Consider the following 24,251-nt stretch of genomic DNA (forward strand, 5'->3'; position numbering starts at 1 on the left):
CAAATATTGTTGATGATATTTTTAGGGCAATTGATGAAGGAAAGGTTACTTGTCTGATCCTGCTGGATTACAGCAAGGCATTTGATACGTTGGATCATGAGGTTTTCATCAGTAAATTAAAATTCTTCGAATTCTACCCTGATTCAGTGAAACTTTTGGAATGCTACCTGAAAGGAAGAACGCAGAGAGTGGTTCATGACCTTGAATCCTCAGAGACCCTTACTTTGAGCCATGGCGTTCCGCAAGGATCAATATTGGGCCCACTGTTACTCTTTTTTTACATTTCAGATTTTCATTCATTCGTCAAATCCTGCCGCATTAACCACTACGCGGACGATACCCAGCTGTACTCATCTTTCAATGAAGTGAAACCAGACGTTACCACTGTTTCAAATTCGGATCTGGATTCCTTGACAAATGTATCTGCAGCACATAATCTGAAGTTGAACGCGAGTAAGTCCAGTACATTGTTTTTCGGACCGAAGCTCAAAGGTAATCTAGCGAGTACCTCAATCGACATTGTTTTGGGTGGGGAAAAATTCCAATAAAAAATGAAACGAAAAACCTCGGACTCTGGTTGGACAATGCATCGAGGTTCACAAATCAACGTTACCGAGGTTCATATAATACATTCAAACAAGTGTATCCAAGTAGACAATTCTAAGTTCCGCTATGAAAATTCGTGTTTGTGAATCCCTTATATAATCGAAACTGGCTTACTGTGACTACATTTATGAAACCGCACTTCTGAGCATTGACAGTAGTCGACTTCAAAAAATACAGAACTCTTGTATTAGACTTTCCTTCGGAATAGGCAGATATGAGCACATGAGTCATAAATATCGGGAAATGCGAAAACTGAAATTGCTAGATATGAGAAAATTACATCTATTGAATTTGACTCATAAAGGACTGAAATATAGGACACTAACATATCTATATGACAAACTATTCATAATAGGGAATCTGAGTGATTATAACACTCGTAACTCGGGGTTACTGGCAATGTATAAACATAAAACCTCCATTTTTCGGCGATATTTCACGTACAATACCTGTAAGTTCTATATTCAACTTCCGCATGATTACAGTACATATACTCCGATGAACTTTGAAAAAAAATTGAAATCTCCATTATCAGCTCGACGATAGCTATTGATGGCTGCCAAACAAATACTAAACAATGCAGCGTCTTCAAACCTGAAACATATGCTTTAGAGATTGTGAACTTTCTAAAACAATGATATTTTCCAAACAACTACCGCCATCTCTAGGTCTGGCCGGATCTTTCTGGAACCACCCTGGTATTGTGTTATTGAATTTAAAATAATCTTGGTCCAGACATACTGACAACAGTAACAAGCTATTTTAATGAATTGATGTAATTGTATAATTTTTGAATATCATTCCGTATATGAGTTTGTAAGAATCTCCAGGAGGAGATGATACTGATCAAAGATGATAATTTGCTGTAGTTTCAATTGATACTCATCAGGAATTTGGAAATTTCAAACGATGGTGCTGTTAGGAACGATACTAGTGGCCTAATTGAATGGAGTTCATGGAGTTTATTGAATGAGTATAGTTTTGGAGGTTATGGATTAGACATGATATATTGGTATCTGTTTTTAGGTCTGATGAGGAAGGAAGTTTGTTGGATGGATTGTTTTACTATGGTCCGAAATTCGCGGGTTAGATTCTATTCAATCACAGCAGAACTGATTTTTTTGAAGTCGAGTGTTTTATTTATGTGAAGGTCATTGGAAATGGCAACTACAAATATGTTCGTTTGAAACGTAATGACACCGATTTGGTTTGTAAGACAGTCGTCAAAAATAGTACCTACTTGAGTTCTTTGGAGATTTGTATGTTTCCAACCTTTCGTAATCTGAAAAATAATTGAATATAGACCTAGAGAGAATTTTTCCGAATTAAATAGATGGTAAAATAATAAGTTCAATCCAGAACTTTACTGCGTAATATGAATTTTAGGAAAACATAAAAAAAAGAAACCTCTTAGGCAACAAACTACTTCTGGTGATTCTACTAAAAGTACATTTTTTTCACAGTTTCATCGGGTGTACCACAGGGTTCTCATTTAGGGCCATTGCTTTTCAACCTATTTGTAAATGACTTGACAGGTGTTATTCTTTATAGAGAATTTCTTTTGTTTGCTGATGCCCTGAAGATGTTTAAAGTTATTCATGACTCAACTGATACAGAATTATTACAGTACGATTTATCTGACTTTGTTCGCTGGTGTGATATAAATCTACTGCAATTGAATATAGACAAATGTCCAAAATATACTTTTTTCCGAAAAAAAAAATCCCATTAACCGGCCATATAAAATCAATCAACCAGAACTGAAAACAACAAACACAATCAGAGACTTAGGAATTACTCTCGACCCAAAAATGCCATTTGAACCCCATATTGCAAATATTTCTTCTAAAGCACTTAAAAGGTTAGGTTTCATTCTTAGATCTGCAAATGAATTATCTCTCACTTCAATAAAAATCATACATTGTTCAATTGTTAGATCAATAATGGAATACAATTCCTCAATTTGGTGCCCTTCTTATCATGTGGATATTGATATGCTTGAAAGTGTTCAAAATAAGTTTTTAAGGTACTGGGAAAATTTTCGATTCTTGAAAATTCCTACCATTTCAAAACAGTGTTTCAGTTCAATACAGTTATCAGATCTTATAATATCGATTAGTCTCTTGATAAATTTCATTGGTTGGCTAGTTATATTACTTCCGTGCGACATATACCGTGGTAAAAAATTATCTAGTTTCTCATCAACACCTGTTCAGCAACCAATTACGAAATAACCTAAAATGGGAGGTTACACGAAAAAATAACGATAAAGTTCCAAATGTGCCGACCGATAAGTTGAATATTATACGATGCATCATCCAATATATAATTGGCATACCTAGCAAATTATCGTTATCATATATATTGTAGATAATACGGCCATTTCACTTGGTCGCAAGAAATTTTCCAGCATCATGAATATAGATAAGGTAATCAACGCAGACATAAATGTCAAACGCAATTTCAACAAACAACGTTCACGAAACATTAAAGACAGATCACGTAATGCAAGCAAAAACGTGGTAGACTGTAACCGGCAACCAAGTCCTCTTGTGAAATACCAAGGCCAGGAGAGGAAGTCAAGAAGATCGATTCACTAACAGTGTTGTCGATTAAGTAAATGGAATTAGCAGAATGAGTTCGGCAGATTTCGGTGTCATGTGATAGTTTCATCTCTGACATGATGGTGGACGGACTTTCCATAACGACCGTCTACAAAAAAACGTGGACGCCATTGTGAGGAATGAAATTTATTTTATGTAATGAATGTCCACTATTCGAGTACGTACATCGAAATTACAAATATATAGGTATAGTTCAAGTAAACGATATGGTGCAACGTAACTTCCAACAGCTCCCCTTTAATAATATAGTTAGGGAGCTAACTAATTTCGTTATTCAATAATCATTTTTGATTATATAAGAATTACAATAACTGTATAATATATGTGTAATAAAAATATATATATATATATATATATATATATATATATATATATATATATATATATATATATATATATATATATATATATATAATAATGTATATAATGAATATTTCGTTTATATGGGTGAATGGGAAAGTAGGGATTCAAATAACAGGGTGATAATTGAAAATACTTCTGAGTACTACTTACATATATATGCAATCGATCGCTTCAAAAAGACTTCACTAACTTTCTTCGAAAGCTCCTGATAATTTTACTCCATATTCTCTGTTTTATTATCACTGTCGTTATTTAAATCAATAATGAATTTATTTCCACCGTTAATATGGAAGTGTCCAATATCCATATAATCTTTTTCAAGTAACATTACTTTTTTAATCCTTTTCTGCCAGTCGTCTTCGGTAATATCAGATACTTCTTCTTTAATTAGCTCTATTACCTCCTTATCGAAATTTGGAAAATTATTTTTATGCCTGATACTTTCTTTCAATTTTCCCCAAATCAACTGTGGGGAAGTTTCCGTATGGTGGATCCATTCTTTTCAGCAATGCTCTCAAGGACATACACTTTTTCAAATGTTTTTGTCTGTAAAACTTCAATTAGTTGGTTTTTGTTATAGTTATCTTCAAAATACGAATTGTTATCCACTAAAAAACTTTGTATTTCATCTTTCCTCGAATTTTTATTCGGTACTTTGATGAGCTGTCGCGTTGTCAAGAACTATCACATTATTCACACCCAAATTTGGGATCAATGTGTTTCAAACCATTTCTCGAAAATATCAGCTCCCATGTTCTTATGATGGTCAACATTGCAGACTTAAAGTTTTTTTCCACATAATTTCAAAGAATTCGAAACACATCCTTCACTTCCTCTGCAATGCACAATAATTAGTCGCGATCCTTTATTTGCAGGCATGTTAGGTGTACACATTCTCGAACCATCAGATCACCCTTTCGTAACTGTGTCGTGAGTTTCATACCAAGTTTCGTCCAAATAGAAAATTTGCCGTTGTTCTTGTCTGTATTTAGTTATTTGTTACGCGATTTTACTATTCTTCTGCTTTCAAATCGTGATCAGTTCCTAAACTGAACACGACGGCGATAACTATCACCGCATTTCCGATTTCTATTCGTCACCATAACATGACTTGAAATTCAATTTTGCCACTCTTCAACCAATCATAAAACTTAGTTAATGAAAATTATCCAATACGAACCGTCAATTCTACAGTCCACGTGGACTATTTCGCAGCCGGTTCATTTCTATGTATTGGCTTTTTGGCCTTTGAGAGTGCCGACAACTTTAAGTGTGCACAATACCGTTTACTTCGACTATACGTGGAATGTTGGAGAAACACAAATATGTTCGCAGTTTCAGTTCTATTTAATTTTTCCTGTAGTGCTCGTGTTTTGTCCAGAAAAGTGTTACATGAAACATGATTGCAAACCGAAAAATCAAGAAATATAGTTTTTTCTGCCTCTCGAAAATACTAGAAAGATATCTGAAATTGCTTCAAGAACATATAGTTTGCCATTATAGCTCTTTAGTAACTAAAACATATAATCCAAACCAAAATCTGTTTCTGCCGTGTCGCTAGTTGAATAAACTGAATATGTTTCGAATTCTCTATCTCCTGACCAGCAACCGTGAAATCAATGAAGAAGGAACAACCGCGAATCACACATTCTACAACTTAGCGACCTTGAACTGGACAAATTCTGCCTGCGCCAAGGTCGGCTTGATAGCGAACGTTCGATTTATGTCCACTTCCAATGAAGTATGGATCCGACTTCAGAAAGACATGCTGCGGAAAATATACTCGGGGAATATTATGCAAGAAAGTCATTTCAATATGTTATTTTCATTTTTAGTCTGAAAAAGGAATCAATTCTTATACATTTCTGGAAGAGTAGACTGATCTCGATACAGTATCATATCCGGCTTATACGATTCATAGTGATTTTCTACTATCACAAAAAAATGGATCAAAGTTTTGTGTAAAAAACAGAAACAAGTTCTCAAAGACACTTGACAGAAAACCCAAAAACCAAAAAAAAATAATAACGAGGGTAATCTGTGATTTTAGAAAAAAACCAAGATATTTGTAAGAATTATTAATGAGTATGAAAACGTGTACGTTGGATAAACAAGACTAATTATAATTCATAATTAAGGGAACATATATTTCGAAATGAAATATCGAAACACCCACCTCTCCAAATAGTTCTAACCTGCAGGATCCAGTAAATGCCTTTCGAAAAAAAACTACTTTCCTAAATTTTTCTACAAGTCCCAGGCTGTTTCTGTTTAAAATCTGTTTTTCCGTTAATCAGCTGTCGCCCCCATACGAACGACAACTCTCAGAAGTTTGAGAAACTTGTGCGAGCTAGAGAATGAAGAGGTCTTACCTTTTAACGTGTGATTCCCGTTTGGATTAGATATTTCCTGCTCTGACGAAGGCCAATACCTGAAACCGGTCCTGCTGCTGGACAACGAGAATTAACTACAAGAATTTCCTCTTTGAGGAAACTTGCAAAAAAGCTTGTTGAATAAAATTCAATGTCCGTCGTGTTAAAAACCGGGAAAGTAGGTATTTGCCAGAAATAACTGTGGAGGAATGTTGGGAGGGGTGAAATTTGTTACGTCGATATTCTGACAGGTGAAAAATCTGGAATTGTTAGTGGAAGTTATGGTTTGGCGAAGAGTTTCGCCCAAAACAATGAAAGTGAAATTGTTCCAATCTCTCAATAACTTTTTTTGACAACATTAAACTGATTTTCAGTCAGTTGATTATTCAACCAGTGTGAAGGCAGCCATGGGTTTCAGCCACGAGTTGGGGGAATTCACCGTTAACGGAAAGGAGTACGCCGAGCCACCATTGGTAGTAAAATTCATATCTAGCCATGAAAAGTTGTCTTTTAAAGTAATAATTTCATGGCCAGCCATCGAAATTTTCGCATGGAACGAAATTTTTCAACGTTTTCAATAACAGCTTTACAGTCCTGATTTTGTCGCGGAAAAGAACATCTTCTGCAACCCCTTCATCATTTATATTAAAAAAATCATATCTATTGAAAATTATGTGCTGCTAGGTATATTTTCGAATAAAACAGGTATTCGGCGTATTTTATGATACCTTTATGGTCCTCAACTCCTTCATTTTGATAAAAAAATCATATCTTTTGAAAAATTGGTGACATTCTCTGGGGGTGCGATAGTGGAAGTAACATCAAATGAGAATATGTCAAAATGTGTCCCCCTGTATAGGTACTATGGTTGTTTTTTTTATTTTTCCTGCAAACCTGTATTTTAGAATATTTCAGAAATTATTCTCAACAGCACAAATTTTTCAAAAGATATGATTTTCTTAATCCACATCATGGAAGCGGTTGCAGAGGGTGTACTTTTTCGCGACAAAATCGAGTACCATAAAGGTATCATAGAATACGACGAATACCTTCATTTTATATGAAGATATACCCAGCAGCACAGATTTTTCAAAAGATATGATTTTTTTTATCTAAATGAATGATGGGGTTGTAGAGGGTGTATTTTTCCGCAACAAAATCGAGGACATCAATGTATCATGGAATACGCCGAATACCATCGTTTTATGGGAAAATAACCCCAGCAGCACAAATTTTTCTGAAGATATCATTTTTTTGATATAAATGATTGAAGGGGTTGTAGAGGATGTTCTTTTCCACGACAAAATCGAGGACATATACTTGTGCCATGTGCTTGATCAGAGAAATTTAGAGTTGAATGTACATTGTTTGACATGGTGAGTAAGCAAAATAAATTATATTTCTGATATTGAATATTTTAATTCGGGATGTGATCAACACAGGGGAGAGGGTGTGAACACTTTCTTTTTTTATTTTTTAGGGTGATTTTGTATTCAATGTGTCATAAAATTCCTTAGAATAATTCATAACATATTTTTTTGTTTCAATATTGTATTCCTTCATTTTTGAAATCTGTTTTAGGTCAATTGGTAAAGCATTGAAAAATTTGGGACCGAAAAAAAAGAAAGTTCTTTAATGTCAATGTTTTTTTAAAAGATTGGACATTAACATTCATGTTTGTGGTAGACCTGTTTATCCTAATATTTTTCTGGTTGAATTTCTCTTGATTTATGAACATCCTCTTTAAACATTGATGAGTGTATAATAGTTTATTTAACATTTAATATATTTGCTTCCTGATATAGCTTATCGGTGGAAAAACGTCTATTTTTTTAGGATGATTTGTGTTATTTGTATAATGTTCAGTGTGTTGTTGAAAGCTCCACCCCATATTGTAATGCAGTAAGACAGAATTGATTCGGCTAGGGAGTTGTAGATGTCTCTTAGAGAATAAAAACTGTGTATAAGTGTTCTAAGTCGTTTGTTTACATGCATGATATGATCAGACCATCGTATGTGTTGGTCTAGGACTATCCCTAAATATTTAATTGATGATACTTTTTCAATAGTGGAACACTCACATGCATTTTTGTGACAGTTCATAGAGTGTAGTTTCAGAGACAAATTATGTGGTTGACTAATGACCGTTGGTGTAAAGGCAACAAATTTAGCCTCATCAATATTGAGGATAAGCTTATTTGAATTCAACCATGCATATATATTCTGTAATTTTGTTTCGGTGGTGTGTTTCCTCCCAATTTTTCCCGCGCAGATGAAGACTGTGTCGTCAGCATAACAAATAAGGTGTCCTAGACCATTTATTTTTGTTATATTGTTCATGTACACAAGAAACAGCCCAACACTGTTCCTTGAGGCACCCCGATTTTCAGTATTGACTCCGTATTTACCTCATTCCCAATTTTCACTCTCTGAACTCTATTTGTTGAATAATTGAACAAAAGAATTTGTGGGAGACTACGATCGCCGTAGTGACTCAATTTGTTTAGTAGAATTTCATGTGACTGTGTCAAAGGCCTAAGCGAGGTATAGGAAAACTGCTATGCATTTCGATGATTTATCCAGGGCCTCGACTGTTTGCTCTAGAAAATCAACTACTGCGTTTTCAGTGCTTGAATTTGGGATGAAACCATACTGCCTATCAGTAATGACGTTATGTCTGCGAAAAAATTTCGTCAATCTTTTTTAGCTACTTGTTCAAACATTTTTGCTAAATTGTTGATGACGGATATTGGCCTGTAATTATTTATTTGACAACGGTTACCTGTCTTAAAAATCGGAGTGATGAGTGACTCTTTCCATTGTTTGGACAGTAAAGGTATTCCAAATTTCCATGGCTGGCCGTGAAATTATTGTTTCAAAAGACAACTTTCCATGGATATCTATGAATTTTAACAACCAATGGTGGCTTGGAGCACTCCTTTCCGTTAACAGTAAATTCCCCCAATTCGTGGCTGAAACCCATGGCTGCCTTCACACATATTATTTGACTGAAATTCCTAATTTCATTGAAGTACTAATGAAATGGTAATATTTCAGGACGCAATTTGTTTTTGCATGTATGCCGCGTGGTGAGAAGTTGGCGCTGGTTTTACGTTATGTCTTGTATTTATCGCGTAAACTGATCGGCCAACGAGTAAATAATAGCTTTGCTTTGAAATCACGCCATATGGGTGGATGGATGAAGGTATTTTGTTACGACTTAGGTGTAGTGTGGCAGCACCGGCTTCAGGGGTAGACTAGAAGAATGGCGATATCCGACTTCTCGTGATCTTGAAAAATTATTTTGGTTTCACTGACCCGTTACTTGGTGGAAATCGATAACACAATTCATGATAATGATTACAAATCTCCACAAACTACCACCGTTAGTGGAACGCGTATTGGAAATGAAGTCTATATTGTGAAGATGTGTAGTTATTATTCTTTATGATGCCGGGTTGGCTACACTAATATTCATGAAAATATCATAGTACTGTCCAGCTGACATGTGCTACTATTAACGGATTGTACAGAGTGTTCTGCGACACTGCGACTGCAGAGTAACTTCTCAAGATGGTGATAGGGATGTTTGGACAGCACAGATATAGTGTTGGTACCAAAATGAATATCCAGGAACTTCAACAGGCAAATACAAATTTTTAACTTTTGACACTGATGGTTCTAAATGAAAATATTCACGGACCAGACTATTGGACAGTGTGGATGGTAGATGAGACCTAAATTTCAATTCTGTTAGTAAAACGCCGAAAGAAACAACAATTGAACTGAAGAAAACATAACGGACGGTATGGATTGCAAGTTAAGCCCGAAATAATAAAATCTAGTATCAAGAGGGAAATGATAACTTCATAATTGTTAGGTATGAAAACAGCGGTTCTATTTTCCGGACGGAATCAATGAAATGCAAGGCAAGTCTCACCGATTATGATGGAACGCGAGATCCTGCATTATGGATTTGGTACGCTTCGTGTATGTATATCTCTCGAAAACTTTCAAAAATGATGAAACTGAAGCGGCAAAATAGATTGAGAAATGCCATTACAACTTTTCATCAGTAACTGGTGGAAACTGATGAAGCTACGGTATAGCAAAATGCATTTTAAATAAAATTTATAGTGGAAAATACATACTCATTATCATGGATAGAAAAGAAATCATTTTGAACGTTTCTTTCTACTTTTTTCAAGGTCATAGTAAAGACTGGCATCTTCAGTGTTCAGTGGACGATTACAGGGACATAAGATCGTACCTACCAAGTGGTAGCTTTGCTCGTGAATAGTCGTCAGTTAAATCCATAATTTATTCAATCTATAAATAGTTCGAAACAGATTGATTTCAAAGTGTATGTCGAGCCCTCGAATAGAATGCCCCACATTTGCAAGAAATGCCCCACATTTGCATTTATTGAATTCAAAAAACTAACTTGCGTAATCTTGAGGTCACATCAAACCTAATCTCTTCGATGAAACGGGAGCTCAGAAACAAAGCATTTGTGATCTAACAATACAGGTGTCATCAGTGCAAACCTAGGACCGAGATATATACCTGCCTAGGAACTGTATTTCAAGCGGAAATTTACGCTATTGAATTGTGTGCGGAGAGATTGGATAAATCCACACACAAGTCAATGAAAATATTCTCGGACAGTCGAGCGGCGTCGGTAGCTCTTCGCTCCTACCGAGCAACGTCTGAATTGGTAGGAAATTGCCAAAAACGACTCTCCTCGATAGGAAGACTCAACAGATTCCTGGCCATACTGGCCTGAAAGGCAATGAAGCTGCTGACTCCCTTGCAAAGGAGGGTGCTGCAAGCAGCTTCATCGGACCAGAACCTGTCATTGGCATCGCTTTAGGCTTTGCCTAACAAACGTGGAACATCTGGATGGCAAGAAGATTTATGTACTTCAGTAGCAGATTTAATCTGCTACTGACTTCTGGTAGAATCTTTCAGGATTGGCTCACTCCCAGGCGTTTATTCACCCTTCGAAGCTTGATACCAAATAGTTGTTGGACTACAGTAGGGATGCACTACGATGTGTGTGTCGCCTCTGTTTGAAAAATGATAAAACAGCAGAGCATATCCTGCCCCGCTGGGGACCAAATCAGGTTCTTAGAGTTCGGCAGAGCTGTACTCGTATCATCTGACCTGAAAGACCACTCACCATACAAACTAATCGGCTTCGTTAAGAAGCTGGGTTTATTCGGTCGAATGTAAATAGGTGTGAGCCACAATAAACCTTTGGGGGTTGCGGTGGAGGGTCGAATAGACCCACTCACTTTGGACCTAACCTAACCTCAACAGTGATTTTAGAGTGAACCATGATTTCAATGTTGGACTTTACTATCCTTGGAGGAGCCTGATTGATGAAAGGCCATGATATCTCTTAAGGAAATGCCATATAAAGGCTCGACAGAAAACACGATCTACGAAGTCGGTCACCGAGATTTTCACTGTCTCTTTAACTGCAAGGTAAAACATAAGTTTTAGTGACACCTGATTCTCCAACCCTACCATAATCAAAAGAGATGAATTCTTTGAATTTTATTGCAAACTAGCTTATCACACATAACTTAGAAATAATCATCGACCGCGAGACACTCACTAAAGAAAATAATTGAGAGTCCAAATCAGTGGTGTTTATCTAACAAAAACCCATCGTCCAAAAATGGTTACTGATTTTCGCTAATTTTGAAGGTGAAACTTGCAGGTTTATGATCTGTTATCGTTCCACTGCACGGATTCCTTCAGCAACGGAAACAATTGCTTCGCATTTCATTCGTTTATTTGCCTATTCAATAATTTCCTCCAAATACGATTTCTGATACTTCCATTTGAATGGATTCATATTTCATGCATCTCTGAACGAACACAACTTCTATACCACAGAGTCTGAATCATTCATTTCGCAACTGAAATAGAAGTAATTTGCTTTCCTTGTAATTGAAATATTTTCTCTTCCGGATGAAATCCGGTTATACATCAAAGGATATGACAGTGCTAACTTAGCGGAAATTTTATATCAATGATATCGGGGTATGATTTTTATATTCGATATGGACTTGGAGAACCGTTTTGTTTCAATTATGAATTCTCTTACACGGTTTGCACATCGAGGAATAATAAGAAACACAAGTTCGTTTATTTGAACTTTGTGGATTATAGTTGTGGCTGATTTTAGGTAGTTCCAAAAGTTTTATCCGTATCCACTTCAAACTCTGTTATCTTAATGGATACTTAATCAATTCAATCGGAGTAGGCGTCTTTTGGATCAGTTCTCTTTTGCCAACGTTACACAAGTAGATTAATTCCGTCAGTATACAAACTGAGTTCTCGAGATTCGATGAAGTCGATTAGCTATTGACGAAAGTTATCAAACATGTATGATCGGACTTCAACTGTTGACCAATAGAGAAAAATCAGTCAAAAATCGACGTCATATAGTAATAAGCTGAAAAAACAAAATATAAAAATTTGGAAAGAAATGAACAATACCAATGTATAAAATTTAAAATTCTCTTTCGTATCACGACACAGTATGGACCTACAAAAACATATTTTCGCTTATTATCCTCTTTGAAATCCGCCTGTCTAGCAAAGAATATACAAATTTGCATTTCATGGCTTTTTTAGGCTTTCGTTTTCACCGTGGAAAACGAGTGAAAGAATACATTATACCATTTCTATTTGAATGTCGTGCGAACACGAAACTCAATTTTCAGTTGATCCATGTTCATACTGTTTCCAGAAACAGTTAGAAACCTCATGTATTTTTATTGTCTGAACGTGACTTGCGAAAACTTTTACAAACTTTGTTGCAAATAGGGTTACGTTCCTATGAATAGAGAAACTCAATTTAAAGGATTCTTTTCAGTGAAAAACTATTCACTATTCTAAATAATATACTCAACATTGTCGAACATATTCAGGTTGTATTTACATGAGAAGTTATTTCCATGTTTCAACGGCACCATCAAATTATAGAACAAGAAAAGATACAATTTTGGCATGGTTACCATTTACACTAAACTAGAAATGTCGTTCGTATAGATAGATCTTTATTCGTTCCGGTTACATATAATGTACATATATAAACTCCGAGGAGTGTGGAACATGTCAGTAATAAATAACAAATCAAAGATTCACATACATAATCAATATTATCACACAAGTACTTTAAAGACAAATATATATATATATATATATATATATATATATATATATATATATATATATATATATATATATATATGAGATGAGGTCATATCGAGAAGAAGATGAAGTGAGGTGCCAAAACATTCAGGTACCAAATTCAGGTAGTCAATAGTAGGGTCAGACGACTTTCGAACACTTTACAAATAATCGCCAGATGATGACAAATGTGATTTTGTCGAAACGTTGCGAAGTTCGTTCCCATCGGGGATGACAATACACCACACGGAACAAACCCGAAGAATAATTTCAACATATTCCTGTCCGTGAAAACCTTCGAATAACACTTCAAACCTTTACGGGGAGATGAGGTCATATCGAGAAGAAGAAGAAGTGAGGTACCAAAACATGCAGGTACCAAATTCATGTAGTCAATAACGGTATATATGTAATAACATCATTGTACCCGCACAGTACAGTATATATATATATATATATATATATATATATATATATATATATATATATATATATATATATATATATATATATATATATATATTGCAACTGCTAGTGACGCTTATGATGCTGATAAGGAAGACATACATTGTCTGATCAAAAAATTAGGTGAATTTTCATTTTCCTCAAAAAATTTTCAGTTATTCATCCTTTTCCATCATGTCCCCCTTCAAAGTAGTCCCCCTCAGATATGACATACTTTTGCCAGTGATTTCTTTAATCCTCGAAGCAGTTCTGATATGTAATTTTTGGTATGTATTTGAGCTCTGTCAGCGATTCGGTTTTTATCTCCTCAATCGTCGCAAAACGCCGGGAGCCAAATCTGGTGAATACGGTGACTGAGGCATCATTACGGTGTTGTTTTTGACCATATTTTTGACTCAGAGTACAATCATCGTATGTCAATGTCGATATTTCAAGTATCTTTGAGCACTCTATTCTATTTTTTGCGCAAAATTTGACGTAATATCTTTGATCGGTTTTTTTTTCGATGTCACAAAACCATCGAAAACTCACCAGCAAATTAAACATGGTAAACAGTTGAAACTGTCAACATTACGAATGTACACATCTCGCAAGAATTTGAACATTCACTTCATTTTTCAACAGTCCACGTAATATTAAGATCGTATTAATCAATAATTAATGAATATTTCGAATATAAAATCAGTTTTTGTTACAACTATATAATGTTGAGTTTCATGACCTAAAACAAATCAAAACAAACAATTATCTAATACAGTTCGATATGTACAATTAAATGTAATCATAAACTACTGTGTTATATTGTTATTGTACCCACTGTCAATTACTGTTATGATACCTAAGCTTTACCAGTTTTTCTACCTGTAATTATGTGAAACAGCAAACAACGAGCTGTTTGAAATGGAACCACTTTTTTCGATGTCTAAACTCTTGAAAGCATTCTATCTGAAAAGCTTTGGTCATGTTTTGGTCTCAACAAGTTCTAGCATTCCTCATTTATACTGTGGCCGACATCAGAGTTCGTTGAACGACAGTAGACTTCTCCGGTCTCTGAAATTTAATGTGTGAAATATGTTCCTTGTAGCGAGCTATATTAGTCCGCTCAGTTTGACCAACATCCTTTTTATTGCAATCCTCATAGCTTAATTCATGAACCGCAGACGATTATGTCATGTTGTCCAACAGGATGCTCAACGTATTGAAGCGTGCCACAATGTTGAACCCATTCTATTGGTATATTTTGGTTTCTATGAACAGATTATGAATAATGTGTCATTGTCTTTTTGAAAAGTCGAAGATTTAGGAAGACTCTCTATCCTATATATTTTCTTTTCCTAACCAACTTATTCACTGTGTTTGAAGTATACGTTACTTTCAGCTATTTCATCGATAACTTTTTTCTCGATATTTTTTTTTTATTATTAACACGCTTTCATCAACTTCAACTGAATGTATGTATGTATGTATGTTTGTTTGTTTGTAACTCTCAAGCTCGGAATCTGTATTTGACAGAATTATCGACATTATTGCTTGATCTATTCGCGGGCAGATGGAGCTATACGTAACCTCCTTGATATAATTCGAACTCACTTTACATGTATTTCTTCATTTGAAAAAAGTATTTTTTTGATTAACACGCGCGCCTGTTGCCTTATTTGTAACCTCCTTTACGAGCCTTGTGCTTGGTAGCTGATTTTCAGGCTCCCCCTCCGAAATCGAAAAATATCAATGGTCATTTATCTGCACAATATACCTACGGCTGATTGATCCCAAAGTTTAGATAAAATAAATATAGTTTAAAAAGACTAAAAAACACGCTTCAATAGCATACGAAACTAAAGAATGAAAAATAAATATAGTTTGAAAAACTAAAAAACACGCTTTTAAAGAACATTGAACTAAAAAATTTAAAACATTTTTTTAATACGCTTAAAACAATAACGAACGAAAAATACCAGTATCTTTGTGGAAAAAGCGTAGGCACTTTGTGCAATGTTTTTTGTACATCAAGCGCCGTCACTTTTTTCACAATAATACTGGTAAAACAATAACGAACGAAAAAGTTCGTTATTGTTTTAAGCTTATGTGAAAAAAAAAATTTTCAACTTTTTAGTTCCATGTTCTTCAAAAGCGTGTTTTTAGTTTTTTTTATACCATATTAATTGCTGGTTAGTCTGAGAACAAGAACATATAATTCCGCCATATTTTGTTGTGGACAATGGTGGAAATTGTCACAATCCGAATTGCTTCGCAATTCGGATCCTTTTGATGGTTTTGTGGTTAGTTTGTGTTCATTGGTAAACTATAATTGACTTCGAGATTACTTTTCTTTCGTTGTTTTCGCAGATGAGGTCAAAGACAGAAGTTAGTACCAAATAAATATAAAATTATTCAGAGATAAAATTGCTTTTTCCAGTATTCAGGAATGTGTTGACGACATATCCGTATTTCTTATAAAATAACTTTCTCGGTCTGAATTGATGGAATGGTAGCCACTCCCTTCCGCATTGTTTACCGATTATAGTCACGACATCTCATTTAACGCATCATTTTCTTGATCTGAAATCAGCTTCATTGACTGTAGGCGATGAAAAAACTTATTATTTTGAAAATTACTAGTTTACAAGTTGAAAAACGTCCACGTCCTTATTTATTTTCAATAAAAAATGGTCTAGCAAAGTCAACACCTATCACCAAAAATGCTGATAATATATATAATGTATTGTATTGGTGAGTGATAAAGTAGGGATTCAAAAACAAGGTGATAATTAAAAATACTTACTATACTACTTACTCACATATATACACAATCGATCGCTTCAAAAACACTTCACCAACTTTCTTTGAAAGCTTTTGATAATTCCTCTTCCATATTCTTTGTTTCACTATCACTGTCGTCATTTGAATCAATAAATGAATGTATTTCCACCATTAATATGGAAGTGTCCAATCTCCATATAGTCTTTTTCAACTGAAATTACTTTTTTAATCCTTTTCTGCCAGTCTTCTTTTACGCCAGATGTTTGGTTTCAATTTTCCCCAAATCAACTAGATGGGATTGAAAACACAAAAATAGGGAGGAGGTCTCAGTATGGTGTGTCCATAGGTACTTTTCAGCAATACCCTCAAGGGCTTACACTTTTTCAAATGTTTTTGTCTGTAAAACTCCATGTACCAACATTTAGTTGGTTTTTGATAAAGTAATCTTCAAAATACAAATTTTTATCCATTGAAAAACTTTTTATTTCATCTTTCCTCGAATTTTTTTTCGGTACTTAGATGAGCTGTCGCGAATGATAGGAAGCGTTATCAAAAACTTTACACTACTCGTATCCAAATTTGGGATAGATGTGTCTTCAAATCATTCCTCGAAAATATTTACTTCCATGTTCTCATGATAGTCAGTATTGCAGTCCTCAAGTTGTTTTCACATAATTTCAATGAATTCGGAACCCATCCTTTACTTCTCCGCAATGCACAATGATTAGTCACGATCCTTTGTTTGAAATCATGTTAGGCGTACACATTCTCGAACCATCAGTCCACTGTTCCGTAACTATGTCGTAAGTGTCATACCAAGTTTCGTCCAAATAGAAATTTTGCCGTTGTTCTTGTCTATAATAAGTTATTTTTTCAAAGAATTTGTTACGTAATTCCACTATTCTTCTGTTTTCCATAACTGCTTGACGTTTGCTTATTATTTTGAAGCTAATTCCTAGTTTCTTTATCCAATTCTGACAAGTTTTATCACAGTTATGGCTGGAAGTATTCAATTTCTTCAGCATGATATCAGTGGTAGGAATCTCATTGCATTTGTAATAGTCGTATATTATTTTTATTTCAATGATTTTATTAGTCCTTTGAGAGTGCCGACAACGTTAAGAGTGCACAATATTGTTTACTTCGACTAAAAAAAATAAAAATACCGCTAATCGAGTGTACACAGCCCGTGAAATTTTAATATCCACCTTATTTTTCGAATTTTTCAAGTACATGTCTCACTCGATTTACGCTATAATCATAAAATTGGATACTTTGTACGTTGAATAACGTCAGCATCACGATTTTCTAGTAATACAGGAAATACTCGAAATCGACGAACTACTTAGAAGAACAAATCGCAAATAAAAAACGAAAAGGAAAAATTGTCGTCACATCTTCTAAAGTACTGGCGAAATAGAACAGAAATGAGTAAAAAAAGAAAGAATCTACTCACCGTTTCACCGAAGTGATCTGGCTCCTTCATACCATTTCTCTTTTCGAATGTCCTTCCTGCAATCGAAAGAAAACGTCAGATGAAAATCAATGTATTTATTGTGGAGTATACTTCTTGGAATGAGTTTGTAAGGAATATACGCAGAGTAAACCATTCAATGGTCAACAATGGTGCACAAAACACAAAAAAAAATGGTACGTCAGTATATATTCGAACGAAATGAACTTTTGTCATTTCAGTTCGTTCATTTTGAAACAATCATAATTTTTTTTGTGATGATCGATGATAGCTCAATTAAACTTATACTTTTCTCAATTCAATTAATACTTTGAAATTATTTCACCAATTTGTTATAAATGCTCCTTTCTGGTTTATTTTTTTCTCAAATCAATTTTGGCAGCTGCTGTCACCAGATGCAGATTTCTCCACATCAAAATTTGGAAGTCAAGCAATTCCGGAAAGACTGTAGGGTTCGTGCCGATCGCAAGAAGGCCGGTCTTTTTGAAATCTGATCATTTGGTATACCTACATATATTCTCTCTCGTTATGTGGTTCCAGAACTGAATTTCAATCTTACTTAAAATGCTTTTCATTCCTATTCCCTTCTCGATTGATTGACAAAAAGTCGTTTATTTGTTTTTGTTCTCTTAACTTCATCTCACTCTACGAGAATGGTGTTTTTCTCAGTCTAAGAGAAAATGAAAGTCCAAGGTTTCATAAGTCCAAGTATAATAAGTAAAACAACGATTTCATGAACAGAATGAAAAAACAACGTGTAAAATCTTATAACATAAAATAAAAAATTTAAAATTTTATAAAATAAAAGAAACTAGAATAAAGTAAATGCCGACAATTTGACCCTGATATTTACTAATAATTCATCCTGTTGAATAACTACACATGCACCAACTCAATACAACATACTTTTAGTTTTACTTTTAGTGGTGTATAACTTCAAATTTTCGCCCTTTTTTGTAATTGTATTATGAACTCTAGCTCAATAATTAGCACTAGGAAATGAACAATATATAACCTCTTTGCAAATAGGAAGTGAACTCAGATAAAAAAATATGTGAACTCTCTCAATATCACTGGTTTAAGAAAACAAACACTCACATAACGCCTCTTTGGGTGGTTCATACTCAACCATAGGTTCCGTTGACCCGGTGTGTCTTCAACACCAACGCTTTAATTTCAAACACCCCTGTACCCATTACCGGTTTATGATTTCACTACCAATTTTTCTTAAATTTCGCACCACGTGCTTACAAACTGAATACCTCCCCTACTTAGGCCACCTTCCTCAGCCTCAAAGGCTGAGGGATGAGACCCCCGATCTCGTCTCGACGGGATCCGGTGACTGACTTTTTGTGTCTCTCGCAAGACTCCCCAAGCCCTCGCGTTAACAACGCTAGCCACAAATACCTCATCTCAGCGTTTTTAACTTTACCAAGCGTATGATCATCGACAGGATGTAATATATACATTTGTTCAGTCTAGCCCAACTTGTACATGACCACAATGACGCTCAAAGGTCCGACAATCTTAATGTAGTTCAGCGCTTTTTCAACTAGAGAAATATCGTCACCGAAGAAACGAGTGCCAGCATGCCATCGCGATGGCAGTTATTACAAATTGTACCTTATACTATTGATTTTAATCTCGTGAACAGCTCTCGGAATTAATCTTCACACTAATTTACGCCTACAATTGCTCAAACTCATAGTCAGGATGCAAATTCATTCCAGTATTTTATGGTTATTGCTTCAAAAATGTGTACACAACTACGATCAAAACTGGCGCATAATAATCTGTAAATGCTCGAAGAGGAACAAACAAAAAATGCATAAACTGCTTCATCAATCTCGTAATATGAGCTGAATAATTCACACCTGAGCTGGCACCTCAGCGCGAACTGTGTATAATATTAAATTATGCTGTAGGTAAGTTTGGAACGGTATCGAAGGGAAATCGAAGAATCAAGTTTTTCTCTGTGACCAAATCGAAAATGAAGTACTACTCGGATACAGAAATCAACACTATTAGGAGTGTTTTATTTAAATTTCTAACTTTGTTTATATTTTTCTATTTTTCTTATTCCGTTTCTGAATATTTGAAAATAACCTACAACATTGTCAAGTCATTATAAATTATCAAATGGTGGATATAGTACGATATAGTAGCATGACGAGCTAAGGAAGTTAATTCTAGTTATACAGGGTGTTCAAAATTCGATCCTCACCATTGGAATATCGGAAACTATGAGAGGTACGAACATGGTTGAATTGGGGCAAAGTTGCGCATTTACCTGACTAACAATATACCGTTGAGAAAGTTCTGAAATTCTGAGTATATCTGAAGATATCCGGAAAAAACAGAAATTTCGGAAAATGGGTTTTGTTTTTTTATGGCTTTATTTTTCGGAGGATCCGAAAATAAATTACACTTTCACATTGCCACTTTTTCCCTGCTGCATAATGGTGTTTTCAGATTTGCTATCCGACGTTTCTTCTTCCGGGTACCATCATCAATTTTATTTTTTCTTACGGGCGCTACATTGAATTCTGTCTGTTTTGAATGGAACCAGATTCTACCTTTTTAATGATGTATCATAAGTTACCATTCTTTTTCGAAAAATTGTAGATATTGAAAAAAAAATTATTCTTATCATAATAGGCTTTGACTTTGATGTTTCTAAATTCGACTTTCAATGACATTTTGTTATTGTACAATTCATCGAATTTTTGGCGAAAAATGGCTTTCAAGAATGAAGAAAAAAGGAATATGATAAAAATGTTTTACAAATACGATAGAAACACTGTAAGGCCATCGGAAATGTATTCAAACTTATATTCCGAAAGACGACAACCACATCGAACTATGTTCAAGTTACTAGATCAAGATCTCATCGAGTTTGGTTCATTTGAAAAACCGAGAAAAAAATTCGGAGACAGAATGGACCAGGAAACTAAGAAAAATGAGGTATTATGTATGAGATAAGTGAGATAAAAATCAAATCAAATCAAATCAAGATATCTCAAAAGATCGGTTTAAAATATTATAAAATACAGAAATCTCAGAAACTGCATCCAGGTGATCCCTAAAGGCGATTAGAATTTTGTAATTGGCTAATAAGTAGACTTGACTTTCCTGTTCTCCTGAAAAATTTAATTTGGACAGATGAAAGCCCTTCATGTGCTTATTACGAATTATGTGATATTCAACCGAAATAACAAACACATTTGGAGCATAAAGAACCCCAGGCAGTTTCTAGAAATTCGACCTCAAGTGCGATTTAGTTTCAACGTGTGGAATTTGGGTCCTCATTCATTTGACGGAATTCTGAACGGAGAAACCCATCTCCAGATTTTAATGTCGATTTTCGAAGGCTATTTGGATGATCTACCTTTAGCTAACTATAACAACATCTATTTCAACATGATGGTGCACCACCGCACACCACCCGACTGAAAGGTTTGGTGATAAATGGATAAGGAATAATGGGCCGGTGAGGTGGCCAGCAAGGTCTCCTAATTTGAGTGTTATGGATGCATTCTTATGGGGAACCTGAAAAATAGAGTTTATGGTCAAAGGGAATATCAAAATATTGAGGACCTTCAACACAGCACTGTTAGAGAGTTCGGAAGATGAGGTGGAAGGAAATTAATCGTGCAGTGAATGATATTCGAAGAAGGGCACAGTTGTGTTATCATGAACAAGGCCAACCTTTTGAGCATTTGCTGTGATTTACCTTTGTCTTTACATTTTAGTTGATTATTATTGTTATTTGTTCTATTTTCATTGAAAAACAAACAATGTCTAATTTACCTCATACACACCTCATTTATCAAATTTGGATTGTCGATTCTGTCTCCGTATTTTTTCATTGGTTTTTCAAACGATCCAAACTCGGAGAGATTTTGATCCAATAACTTGAACATAGTTAGATGTTGTTATCGTCTTTCCGGATACAAGTTCAAATACATTTCCGATGTCCTAACACTGTTTCTATCGTATTTGTGATGAATTTGTATCATATCTTTTTTTTTTCATTCGTGAAAGCCATTTTTCACTAAAAATTCAATGACTTGTACAATAACAAAATGTCATTGAGTGTTACAAATTGAAAGTCAAATTTAGAAACATCAAAGTCAAAGCCTATTATGATACGAATTATTTTTTCAATATCTCCAATTTTTCGAAAAAGAGTAATAACTGTAATATTAATAGTACTTTACAATATATGCAAAAATGTGGCCAACTATATAAAATTATTACAATGTGTTAAAACAACGATAAAAATAAAATAAATACAACAATAAAAATTAATTGGCGCCCCGGGGCGACTTCATTGATTCCAGTGGCGCATTTGCTTTTTCAGCTGCAGGAAAACCCAGAAAAACCTGCAGCACCACATCATCTGAAGATCTTGATCTAACAATGTCCTCTCTCTCATAAAACAAAATGTAGGGTGTCTCCAGAGGCTCCAATAAATTCAATGCATCGCCAGAACACTTCGTGACACGACTATCGTCAAACTTAAACCAGTCCGTTTCTTCTTTGGCCAAGGCGTAATAATGACCAAATTCAACGCCAGAACCACAGTGAACAATGACTGCATGAATATTATAACAGTGGTCTGCTAGGTTGAAATGTTCATCTATTTCGAACCTTCCAAAGAGTTTCTTGCTTCCGTTAGAGGTTGAGTCTTGTTTGAAAAAGCACTTCTTGTGCTTTTACGCTGTTGCTCAATTTTCCGTCAATTTTTGTGAAGATCGGTTTTTAATTACCCGAATGTTCAATAGGTATTGTTCTCCATATTTGTTTCAGTTCATAGAATTCGTTTCAAACCAAGAAAAAACCTAAAAAATACTGGTTCCTGCACAAAACTGTTTTAAAGAATCAATACGACCTCTGATTGATTAAATGAGACGAATCAACTGCCTTTAAACAAAGTTTAAAATAAAAAGAAATATTTCCCTTACTACATTTGAGAAATTTGAAGTTCTTTATAAAACACCCTACAATATTATATATACAGTGAAGAGACTAGTTGAAATTTGTATTATTAATAACTTATGATACATCATTGAAAAGGTAAAATCTTGTTCTATTCAAAACAAAAAGAATCCAATGTAACACCCTTAAGAAAAAATTAAGTTGATGATAGTGGCCTGAAGACGAAACGTCGGATAGCAAATCTGAAAACACCATTATGTAGCAGAGAAAAAGTGGCAATGTGGAAGTGCAATTTATTTTCGAATCCTTCGAAAAATGAAGCCAGAAAAAAATGATTTTCCGAAATTTCTGTTTTTTCAGGATATCTCCGGATATACTAGGAATTTCAGAACTTGTGAATCTAAATGCTGCGTTCTTACCCGTGCTAGACATCGCACGTTAGAAAGTGAGACCTGCTTGATCCTTAGCTCGCGCAAGTGTCTACTTCTCAGACTGATTCTCATATTCGATATTTTTGAATTCCATTGAAGTATTTTTCCCAAACTATATTTTTCGCCAAAAATAATTCCTTTGGGTTCTCTCAAATTTTCAAATAAATTTCTCCATTCGTACTGGAAGTAATGAGCCGACAACTACGTGTGCTTTAATACATTCCAGTTGCGTAACCAATATAACTAATAATTTCTGATTCCAGAAAAAAATAATTATAGCACACCGGGGGCAATTGAACCTGCTCAAGGTCAATGCCACTGGTTAATAATCGAGCCATATAGATGCAATCTTTACCAATGGGAGTGTTAATCGGATCGTAACAGACTCATTACGATCTTGGAATTGCACTTGTCTCTCTCGATTGGGCGTTCTCACATAGGCGTAGTGGTGGTATTTACGAATATTTCCAATTTGGTATACAAGATGTTTCTCAGAACATGCAAATTTTCAACGTTTATTCACTTCAGGGCGCTGGAGTTTCAAGAGAAAAAAACTTTTTGAATTGCTATTTACTACTTTTATTTGTAACTAACGTTACTGCAGTTTCGTCCTATAAGGACATTTTCAAACTTAAACTTTAAACTAACAGTGGTTCATTGCATTAGCCCTTATATACCATAATCCAGTCATTTAAGCTTAAATTAGGTAAGAATCTCGGAATTCGAGATACCCAGCTGTAAGTCTGTAAATACATGTACATTGACACCCTAAAAATTGTCTCAAAACCTACATATGGTAGGGTGTAAGCAACTATTAAGTTTCAAGGTCAAAGTTAACAAAAATCGGTTTTTTGCGCTTTTTTTGGAAATATCTCATTTCCTATGGGTTTTTTGCTATTTGTATTTATTATCAATATTGTAGAATACAAAATTCTCTACAAATTTTGTTTAAAAAATTTTTTTATACGGTGAACCGTTTTCGAGATAGAGGGCGGAGAGCACGCGG

At 34.8% G+C, this 24,251-nt stretch overlaps 1 protein-coding gene across 4 annotated transcripts in view; it reads right to left on the reverse strand.

Moving 5' to 3' along the window:
* Positions 1–24,251, reverse strand: part of ASPP (Ankyrin-repeat, SH3-domain, and Proline-rich-region containing Protein) — a 645,170-nt gene that overhangs the window by 315,845 nt on the left and 305,074 nt on the right. For all 4 annotated transcript variants that reach the window (XM_074183284.1, XM_074183285.1, XM_023158287.2 and 1 more), the window contains one exon: positions 17,856–17,911. In XM_074183284.1, coding sequence (XP_074039385.1) covers positions 17,856–17,911 — 56 coding nt within the window. The remainder of the gene's footprint in view (positions 1–17,855; positions 17,912–24,251) is intronic.

Source organism: Leptinotarsa decemlineata, unplaced genomic scaffold (assembly GCF_025532065.1).
Source record: "Leptinotarsa decemlineata unplaced genomic scaffold, Ldec_3_MD MMD2_tig00026336_RagTag_RagTag, whole genome shotgun sequence".
NCBI classification, from domain to species: domain Eukaryota; kingdom Metazoa; phylum Arthropoda; class Insecta; order Coleoptera; family Chrysomelidae; genus Leptinotarsa; species Leptinotarsa decemlineata.